The sequence below is a fragment of the Oculina patagonica genome, chromosome 3 (assembly GCF_052425735.1).
Source record: "Oculina patagonica isolate OP01 chromosome 3, crgOcupat, whole genome shotgun sequence".
In the NCBI taxonomy this organism is placed as follows: Eukaryota; Metazoa; Cnidaria; class Anthozoa; order Scleractinia; family Oculinidae; genus Oculina; species Oculina patagonica.
This window is the reverse complement of record NC_135760.1, coordinates 6361933-6372867: the sequence shown is the minus strand read 5'-3', so window position 1 is coordinate 6372867 and position 10935 is coordinate 6361933. Positions and strand designations below refer to the sequence as shown.

At 40.4% G+C, this 10935-nt stretch overlaps 3 protein-coding genes across 3 annotated transcripts; all 3 read left to right on the top strand.

Moving 5' to 3' along the window:
- The first annotated feature begins 12 nt into the window (after positions 1-12).
- On the top strand, positions 13-6468 carry LOC144645212 (ras-related protein Rab-10-like). Its single transcript, XM_078504707.1, has 6 exons — positions 13-242; positions 874-934; positions 1785-1836; positions 2646-2723; positions 3492-3581; positions 5011-6468. Exons 1-6 carry the CDS (start codon positions 131-133, stop codon positions 5164-5166), a joined length of 549 nt encoding a protein of 182 aa, XP_078360833.1. The 5' UTR covers positions 13-130; the 3' UTR covers positions 5167-6468.
- A 1677-nt stretch (positions 6469-8145) lies between these two features.
- Positions 8146-8634, top strand: LOC144645608 (histone H2B, gonadal-like). The gene has a single exon (XM_078505176.1). It carries the CDS (start codon positions 8152-8154, stop codon positions 8521-8523), a length of 372 nt encoding a protein of 123 aa, XP_078361302.1. The 5' UTR covers positions 8146-8151; the 3' UTR covers positions 8524-8634.
- A 1566-nt stretch (positions 8635-10200) lies between these two features.
- Positions 10201-10590, top strand: LOC144645607 (histone H2B, gonadal-like). Its single transcript, XM_078505175.1, has one exon. The coding sequence runs from the start codon at positions 10219-10221 to the stop codon at positions 10588-10590; it is 372 nt and encodes a 123-aa protein (XP_078361301.1). The 5' UTR covers positions 10201-10218.
- Positions 10591-10935: the final 345 nt, after the last annotated feature.

Below are 10935 nucleotides of genomic sequence, written 5' to 3'. Positions count from 1 at the left end.
CTTCTGGCACAGGTGGCTCACGGGAATGGCGGCTGGACTTCCGGTCACTACCGATAACTTCCGGTCAACTTTCTTCAAGTGCATACATCATGACTCGGCTAGCTAAACAGCTGTTTATTAGCCTCCAAAAATGGCCGAAGAAGTATCTGAATTTAAAATCGCAGTTATAGGAGAATCAGGAGTTGGAAAGAGCAGTATTGTGAGCAGTTTTTCCAGTGACGACGAAGCCGATGCGACAGAAGGTCAGTTTATAAATATTTTATTTTTTATTTAATTCTTCGAAAGACTTTACTTTTTTCCTCACCTCGGGGTGGCAATTGAAGTCTGTCGATGTTATTTATTTTATCTTTGTTCGCTTTCATTTCGATAGACGATTAGCTTTATTTTGTCTTGTTTGATTCTCGTCCGTTATCTGACCCGGCTAGAGAGGCAGTTAAACCAATTCCCAAGGGGTTTTCGGATTCGGACTATAAAAAAAACATTTTTTGGTATTAATATAAAACCTTGGCAATTTACTTTAAGCTTTTAAAGTAGTCGCATGCACGCACGTAGGTACAATCACATTCAATCACCATGGATACAAAACTTCTTCACAGCCTCGAAGGAAGCGCACAGAACAGGTGGCGTAAAGCGGGAAATTGCGCGAAGCGTGAACGGGAGCGCGAAGGGCGAGTGTGGCGCGAGACACACTTCGCGCTTGTCCGTGCGTTTCGCTTTCGCGTTCGTGTTCGCGTGCCTCGCCCTGTCCCACCTCTGAGGTTACTCCCCTCCCCTACCCAGGAGGGGGTGCTTCTTCAAGGAAACTGGGCAAGCTGAGGTTATCATCGTTGTTTCAATATATTTATTTGCATCTGAATTCTGTGACATCTACAGGCCAGGGAATTACAACAAAGAAAATTGAAGTACAGGGAAAGGAGATCATCCTTCAAATAATGTATGGTATTTCAAAATGTTTGCATTGCAACAGCTGAAGCTAGATTTACTGTTTTCATAGTTAGCAAAAGTTAGTCGCGTGTCCCCTCTACTACAAACTATGCTGTTTTTAAATTTGTTAAAAGTTCTATCACAATGTGTCATTCAGTCCAGACAATATTTACAACCCCTTCCTCCATTCAAATTCCTGACAGTACTAAAAAGAAATAGACAGGAATGTGTGAATGTAGTCATAATTTAACATATTTCCAAAAAATAAACCCATAAAAATACCTCAACTTTTAGAAACTCGAAACCCCAAAATTGAAGAACTCAAAACCCCTACCCAAAATCCCAAAAAAGAGAAAATATACCTCCCCGAAATACTAAAATAATCCATAAATATCATTTGCTGCAGTTTCTAGCTGATGTTGCACTTATATATTATTTCTCCCTTGCAATTTGCTCATAACCAATTTATTGGCCATGCAACTCTTATCTGTGACAGTGAGGGACAGGGAACTAGTGGAGGGGACAGGGGGGTCTTAACCTCCCACCTCACCCCCCCCCTTTACTCTTGCTTCCTGTGTTTTTAACACCTGCCTCCAACTCCTTTTTGTAGCCGTTTTCTCCTCTTTGTCTCATATCTATTGTGCAATATAACAAAATGTTGCAAAATTTTGATCATTTTATCCCAGTTTCCACCATCTCAGGAATCCCACTTCCCGCCCTTTTTCTCCCGGGTTCCCGCCCTCCAGCCCCTCTCAATGATCTGACCAAATATCCCTTTGTCAGAGGTTTTAGTGAATATTCATAAATCTTGGTCAAGTTTGGATCCCATCTTATTGAATTGTATAATTTTGTTCATGCAGTGATACAGCAGGAACAGAAAAGATCCAGAAATCACTTTACAAAGAAGTGCGGGTGAGTACAGCTTATTATAAGGAACTGTCAGGGGAGGGTTCTTGTATATAGAGATTTCAAAGAATAGTATTTGGCATGAGATATGAGAGGGAGTATGGCCTGGCTTGCTGCACAGGGGGGACTTCCTATAATGCACTATATAGGGATTGTGCCGAAATGTTAGGGTACACTAAACTCACTCGGCTTGTACATGACAAATCCAGGTTTATTTGTACTCTCGCCTATTGCTTTTACATTCGTTGTTCTAAAAACCTCGTGCTCCCTACGATTTCCTACGATTTTTGTCAAAGGCTCTCATTACAAGTTTCTCCGATACAACTGTCAATCTTACGCTTTCCCAATGTCACGTCCGGTTAAACATAGTCACGCAACTTCCGGTCAGGATCATGCTCTGCAGGGCTGTACCTTGGATTTTTTGTCTGTGTGGGGCAAACTCTGTACACCTTTAGCTTTCTAAGAGGCCCTGCCAGGGTAAATTCCGACAAGCGACATGGCCCAAAAAGTAGCGACAGCATACTAATAAAATCGCGACAAACGACTACCCTTTTGGAAAAACTTAAATTCCGACAAGGACAAGCAATCTTCCTTCAATTTAATTACCGACAGCGACATAAAGAGCGATAAAACAGCGACACGGCGCATTTTAAAATTTAGACAAGCGACACGGGAACCCCCCTGGCAGGGCCCCTTCCTTTACTTTTAAGTATTTCATTTTTCCTGTTAGGGGGGGGGGGGTCAGGTTTAAATGCCACAGAGAGTGGAATATCCATAAGGAAAAGATCAACTGACACATCTTTTCTCTCATGTAGGGCATCATGGTAGTGTATGACATCACAGATAAAAGTTCTTTTGAGAGTTGCTCAAAGTGGTTGCAGAATATTGATGAGGTAATTAATAAAAAATATATTGATGTGGTAATTAATTTAAAAAATTTAGTAAGGTAATAAATAAAATATTGTTTTTTTTGGGGGGGGAGGGAGGCTGAGCCCCCAAATTTTTGTTTGAGGGGCTCAGTCCCCCCCCCACACATACCAGTGCTGAAAGTATCGCTAGCGTGGCATAAAATTGGTTTATCAAGGCACAGTGTCTGATGTGTCCATTTTTAAAGGTGTCTAGTGTAGACATTTTGGGTAATTTGAGTAGGGGGTGTGCTCCCCTCCAGAGGGGGTATTGCGCTTGGCTTGGAGTACAATGGGACCCCCATGATTCAAAATTCTCCGCTGCCCCTGAATTACCTTTATGCTAATAAGTCCTGTAATAATTGGGTTACATCGAAGACCTGCAATACATGCAAAGGGAAGAGCTATGTTCACTGTACACATTGCAGACCTAAAATTTTAGCTCTGCTTTAATAATTGCCACTATTATGCAAAAACTTCGTTCCCAGGCCCTCTCTTCTTTTCCTCCTTGGAGAGAGGGCTTGGTGACGAGGTTGCTATTGTATGTGACAATTTTCTTGAAAACAAATATTCTGGTCAAAAGTAACTGAATTTTTGTCAAGCATCATAGGCCTGCAGTACGTGCAAATGACATGCTCTTGCATAGCTCTCTGCACACATTGTAGGCCGGTCCAAGAACGCGTAGGAGGCTAGGGCCTGTATGTTTGTTATTTTTGGACAACCTATATGTTGATAACAAGGTTTATTCTTTATTAGCACTGTCAAAGATATCCTGCAGTTGCTGTCATTGGAAACAAATGTGATATGGAGGAGAGAAGAATCATCTCCAAGAAAACATTGGAAGGGGTAATTTGATGCTCATTATAAATTATTTTGTTAAATTATTGACATGTAAAAATTGTTTTAGGTTTCAGAACTAGCTTGTTACATGTGAAGTGTCTCATATTTTTACCTAATTAATTCCATGAAAGTAACAGAAAACTGCTGCATGTTAACATAATCTGATGCAAACACTTGAGTCAGTTTGAGAGCTGTTGTAGGTGTGGTTCAAACGCGTTTTTCTCTTCCGAGCTATTAATTTGAAGAAAATATACTTAATTAAGTACCAGAACATGCATTGGTTTGTAAATTTAACACTTCAAGATACACTGAACAAACATACCCTGTGGTACTAAAGGGACGGATTCCCCCCTCCCTTGAGGTGCCGATTGTCTGCTTTCGTCATGCACACTGAAACAACGTGCAAAAACCCTTCCACGTTTACAGACTACAACTTGTCTTTTGTACTAGAAGAAATACCATGTAACTTGTTACCTGTTACTTGTAGTTGTTGTTGTTGTTGTTTTTTTATTGCACAATAGAAACTGAACTCTGAACTCTGTTTTCCTATTCTTTGGATATATTTTGTATTTTGTTTTAAGTTACTGCTATGTTTATTACTATGCTCGTTGTTATTTTAGATTTCGTTAGCAATTATTTTTCGTATTTTGATTGATGTAGCGTTATAGTTGCCCAGGGGGGGGGGGGGGTACTCCGGCTTGTAAATGACGGGGATGATCGAAGGATTTTTTTGGGTTTGAAGTTTTCGATTGCGGGATTTTTTTGGGTTGGAAAATTTGGCAAATATTTTTTTGGGTGACCTGATTTAAATAGGGGATTTTTTTGGGTATTAAAAACGAACTTAAGTGCCTTGGCGTATTTATGGTATGATGAATAAACAAACCCGAGCATTCAATTTTTTATGGTTTCCTTTGTGTTCTATTATTGCCCCTCCTGGCAATTTAGGAGTAATTTGACAAGGGATTTTTAGGGGGTTATTTTTGGTCCAGGGATTTTTTTTGGGTAATGTCGAAAGACTTAGGGATTTTTTTGGGTCATGAGGTTTGCCTCTATTCGATCATCCCCGTCATTTACAAGCCAGAGTACCCCCACTGGGTATAGTTGCCTAGATACCAGGGTTATTCTTTGTGCAATGTTATATAAAGTCGTCTGAAATTTAAAATTCTTAACAGCATATCAGGCTACGTACACTGACGAGGCCTTCTGACGAAACTAGTTTTTGTAGTCGCGTATATTAATTAAGTGTGTTGAAAGTAAATGCAAATGAGATTTTCCCATATCATTATGATGTTCAGTAATACTTTCTTGGCTTCGGCGAACAGAATTTCACAAAGTTGTTACAAGCCATTAGCCTGTTTGGCTGTCTTTTTTGCAATTAATTGACCGAACGTGTATACACAAACACTAATTTACTGTTTCATCCATTTCCTTCTAGTTTGCCATAGACCATGGTGTTTCTTTCATGGAAGTCAGCGCCAAGACCGGCGTGAATATTAGAGAATCCTTTAACCTAATAGCAGAGGATATCCTTTACGAGAACGAAGAATTAAGAGCATCTGAAGGCCGCAGCCACTGCTGTACTTTACTTTGAAGGAGCTATCAGACTGCTTTGCAGTTGTGGTTCTTGAAGAAAAGCCTACATTTTTAACGTACTTCGTTCACAATCCGTCAAAATCTTTTACAGTAGTAGTATTCTTTTGTTTTCATTTTTGGGTTTATCGTCGCCTTTTTTTTTTTGGAACGTTCCCATTTTATTATTTAACTTTTTGCGTTGCTATTCAATTTTCACGCGAGTCTCGTGAAAAATTTACGTACGTTCACTTGTTCGTGGCTGGTAGCCCCTTCATCAAAGCAAATAATTTACATCTGGCCAACCAAAAAAAACGCAGTTAACCAATCAGAAACCGAAACAAAAGTTGGTGCTTAGCACGAGCCAAATAGCAAGCCACTATTGCTTCAATGGCCTTTTATCCTTCTCCAGATTGGTTGGTTTAGAGCGGTTTACATTTGAGTGTCGAAAGTAAATTGCGTTTGCTTTGGTTTTGCATTGCTACGCTTAGTGATTGGCTTAAAAATCTCGCGCCACTTTCTCAGCCAATCAAAACTAAAACCAAAACCAATCGTGACTCGCTCGCGCACGTTTTCCCGCGCTTCGTGCCGGTTACATGTACTTGCCTCACGTTTTGATTGGTTCACTGGTTTGTCTGTGTCCTTTGTGATTGGCCGGAGTAATTACTTTGGTTTTGGTTTTACGACACTCAATTGAAACCTGCTCTATACTTTATATAGCAAGTTTCATAAGCATTTTTAACCAATTTACAGTAGAATCCCGATTTCGCGAACCAATTTTTCTTTTTCCTTGGATAGTACTTTGTAATTTTATTCTCGATATCTAGAGCCTCCCGATTTCTCGAAACAGTTTTCGAGAAATCGGCTTCTACTGTTCATTAAACCCGGATTAAAACCCCGAGATTCAACTGCACTAAACAAGAGTTGTTTTAGCTTATTTGCAATTGTACTTGAAATAAGTATGGGGCTTTATTACGCTTACGATATTACGAAAATTTCCTGTAATAAGGTAATTAAACTTGTCTACTGACAGAATTATTATTTTCAATTAGCTTTTTTTTTAATTTTAGCAAGTGTGAACGCTGAAGACAAAACGTGCGTACAATTCAGACAAATCAATCATTCCTTCGGTCCTAGCTAGTTCGCCTTCGACAGATCAGAAATAATCTGAAACTTTTTAATATTTATTCTATATTTATTTGCGTATTGTTGTTTGTGCAATTTATTGTAAATAAAAAGTTGTAATGTGGACAAGAGAGGATCTTGAATGTGGAGTATTCCCGCAATCTTGTAATTACAAGATAAAATAAATAAAAAACTAAAATCGAAAACTTGCCTTTTTGGAAATCGTTTCTGTCATGATGTACAATGTTCCTGTAGGAAAAATTAATGTAAAGAGGCGATTGAAATGATCGACAGCCATATTTCTTATACGGTCGGCTCTGTCATATTCTCTTCGGAGGTTGAAACGAAAAATAATGAATACAGTACTTGTAATGAATAGTCAACCTGTGCAACGCGTTATTATTATTATTATTATTATTATTATTATTATTATTATTATTATTATTATTATTATTATTATTATTTTGCTCCTATCTTTAGCGCAAAAATAAGAGGCTGAATTTCTTTACACGCTTCTCTGAAGCATCTTCAAGTTGAACCTTTTCTTTTATTCATTCGGTGATTCCTTTTTCCCTCCCTGGGAAATATGGGTGATATTTCGATCCTACCCTATTCAAATAGCCTGCGTGGGGTTTTCCCTCTTCTCTCCCTCTTCCCAACTCCCCCTCCCTCCCCTTTTGACGCATGCTACGCAGGCTACTATTTAAAGTGATAATGTAATGATAATCAATTTATATAGCGCATTTTTCATATATATATGTTCAGATGCGCTGTACACATACTGTAATTTACTACACAACGCCAGACCACAACACCGGGAGCTTCGTGCCCTACTCTTTGCGAATAGTGTATGGGTTCTTTAACGTCCCCTGTGATAAGACTGAAGATACAGGAGACGGGACCTACGATTTATCGTCCTTTTCCGAGAAGACTAGAATGTCTAACCATTTGCAGATGTAATTACAAAGGCAGCACAGATGTCAGTTTTAAAAGGTATCTGTAATTTAGGAGTCCAGATTTATCTCTTTTACTTCTAAGAGATTTTAAATTGATAGACTCGAAGATAACGGGAAAACCGCACGCTCCAGTAGCAGTCCGTGGCGCACACAAAAGAAGACATGATAATGCTGAAAATCAATTGTTTGTCAAAATAATCTTTTGTCAGTCTTTGATTCTTTGTCTCTTCTTTTCAACCAATAGCAAATTTGAAGTGTTTCCTGAGAGGTCAGATCTCTGCATATTAAAGCAGCTATGCCGATCAGGCCCTGGTTTAGCAGTCGCTGTTACGCGTTTGATCGCGCGCAGTAAAGGAGACAAAGGTACTGGTCACAAAAATAAAACTACAAACACTATAAAACTCAAAGGAAAATTGAGTGGAAAGGGCGAGAAAATAAGAACCAAAATTTCGGCTCACTTTCTACCGCTTAGCCTTCTCTCTTATCTCGCTTTTCAGAAATGAAACACAGTGCTGGGAACAAGAGTAATCCTTTTTGAAAATTGTAAGCAAAAGCACGGCTGTTTTTAGGCAGTTTCTGTTATCAAGTAGCTAGTTAAATCTAGAACATGCTTGACAGACTAAAAAGGCTGCGCACATCACTGAGACAGAGGCGTACTATATGCTCTGGGATGACTGCAAAAAGTTGTTGTCCCGGGAGATTCGAGCCCTGTAGGCGGTGGATCAAAAGCCATGAAAAGCTACCAATCAAAAATTCGGAAGAGTGTGAATCATTGAACCATATAGATTATGCGATGTTATGGAAATACAAAAGCCAGGCTGTCATCCAATCAAAAAACGGGGATTTCGATCCACTCATAATTTATGTATAGTATAAATAGCATAAGCATTCGAAAAAAGCTCATTTGCTTTTGCAAGTTCGAGAAGATGGCACCAAAAACTCCAGTTGGAAAGAAAGGCGAGAAGAAGGCCGGTAAAAAGGCGGCAGTCGATGGAAAGAAGAAGAGAAGGGGAAAGAGAAAGGAAAGCTATGCTATCTACATCTACAAGGTGTTGAAGCAAGTTCACCCCGATACTGGTATCTCCAGCAAAGCCATGGGCATCATGAACTCGTTCGTCAACGACATCTTCGAGCGCATCGCCACTGAAGCTTCCCGCCTTGCCCACTACAACAAGAAATCAACCATCAGCTCCCGCGAGATCCAGACCGCCATCAGGCTGCTTCTGCCCGGTGAACTGGCTAAGCACGCCGTCAGTGAAGGAACCAAGGCTGTGACCAAGTACACTAGCAGCAAGTAAACTTGCTGCGCGGATTTCCCGCCCAAACCAACGGCTCCTTTAGGAGCCACCAAATGTTATAAAAGTCAATGGTCATATCAGTTCAAACCCTGCACCCTCTAAAAATGAAATGCCTCCAATGCTCCATTCGATCTAAAGACGGTGCCGTGATCGAAACCTGCAAGCAGGCGGTATAATATTTGCGGCTTTACCGCTTGCGCGGTGCCCACAAAGTGAACTTGCTCACGGACTAATGAAATCCAATCAGGATTTAGACAATTTGCGCCAAAATTGTGTTTAACATGTTAATGCTTGAAAAAATTTGAGGTTCATACATTCTAGGAAATATCTAGTTATCATCAGATATTGGCCACGAGAACTGCGCTTGATTGTGCGACTGAACAAACATTTTAAGTTAGTTTACCAGGGTCAATCGAATTTCTTTCAGTGCGTTCACTTGTCGCAGAGTCGGGCACGAAGCTCTCGGTGTTGTGGTCTGCTCTTGCATTGTTACTGAGGTTGGGGTTCGAAATGCTCGGAGCTAGGTACTCTGCAGCCGAGGGTAAATTAAATATCTACTCCACAATTAAATGGCGAAAAGTTAAGCAAGCAAAGATGAGCAATTTGACGCTTTTGCTGTGGAGCTACAACTACGCAGTGACTACGAGGTGATATATGTATGAAGTCAGTAAAAGGCCCAATGTGCTGACCGACATGTTTCCATAGTTTGCAGGCTTTTTAGTTTTTTAAGCTAAATAAACTTGCTGTGCTATGGAAATTCGCAGGCGAAAGGGGCTCCCGCTCTTAAGGTTCCGAATTTATCAATTATGCAAATCTTATACGCATTTCACTGCTCTCTGCCGATTCATAACATTTCATACATCTAAATAAACATGCTGGCTTCGGAAAAAGGCTTGAAAGGATTCTGTAATTGAAGAGTCTAGATTTTGTCAAATATCTACCTTTATTACTTCTAACATCTTTTTAATCGATAATTTTGTAGATAACGCAAAAACCGCACGCTTCATTTCACTGGCAGTCCGTAGCGCCCACAAAAGAGGCCAGCCATGACAATGCTGAAAATAAATTGTTTGTCAAAATAATCTTTTGTCAGTCTTTGATTCTTTGTCATTTTTATTTAACCAATAGCAAATTTTAAGTGTTTTCTGAGAGGTCAGATCTCTGGGTATAAAAGCTATGTAGCTATTACCCCCAGCTATGCACCTCAGTCAGTTTGGCAGGCAGGGTAGTCGTTGTTATGTGTTTGGTCGCGGAAAAGGAGACAAAGATAAACCACCAGAATCCTACTGGTTTCTGATATCACAAAATAAAATCAATCAACTTTAAACATAAGCAAAAATCGAGTGGAGTGGGCAATAAAAAAGAACAATACTTCGGCTCACTTTCCACCGCTCAGTTCCGGCCTTATTACGGAAACAAGAGTAAACCTATACACACAGAAATTGTAGGCAAAAGCACGGCTGATAGGCATAAAAGTTCAAGCTTCCTGGAACTTTCTATCAGGGATAATTAATCAGAAGTTCGAAAGCGTGTGAACCATTCAACCATAAAAATTGTGCTGTATTTTATAGAAATACAAACGCCAGGCTGTCATCCAATGAAACAACGGGGATTTCGATCCACTCATAATTTATGTACAGTATAAATAGCATAAGCATTCGAAAAAAGCTCATTTGCTTTTGCAAGTTCGAGAAGATGGCACCAAAAACTCCAGTTGGAAAGAAAGGCGAGAAGAAGGCCGGTAAAAAGGCGGCAGTCGATGGAAAGAAGAAGAGAAGGGGAAAGAGAAAGGAAAGCTATGCTATCTACATCTACAAGGTGTTGAAGCAAGTTCACCCTGACACTGGTATCTCCAGCAAAGCCATGGGCATCATGAACTCGTTCGTCAACGACATCTTCGAGCGCATCGCCACTGAAGCTTCCCGCCTTGCCCACTACAACAAGAAATCAACCATCAGCTCCCGCGAGATCCAGACCGCCATCAGGCTGCTTCTGCCCGGTGAACTGGCTAAGCACGCCGTCAGTGAAGGAACCAAGGCTGTGACCAAGTACACTAGCAGCAAGTAAACTTGCCGCGCGGATTTCCCGCCCAAACCAACGGCTCCTTTAGGAGCCACCAAATGTTATAAAAGTCAATGATCATATCAGTTCAAACCCTGCACCCTCTAAAAATGCTATCCAATGCTCCATTCGATCTAGAAGGCTTGGGCAGATAACACAGACCTCGGTCGATCTAAAGACGGTGCCGTGATCGTAGCCTGCAAGCAGGCGCTATAATATTCGCGGCTTCACCGCTTGCGCGGTGCCCACAAAGTGAGCCTGCTCACGGCCGGGATTTAGACAATTTGCGCCAAAAAAAAATTGTGTCTAACACGTTAACGCTTGAAAATTTTGAAGTTCATACACTCTAGG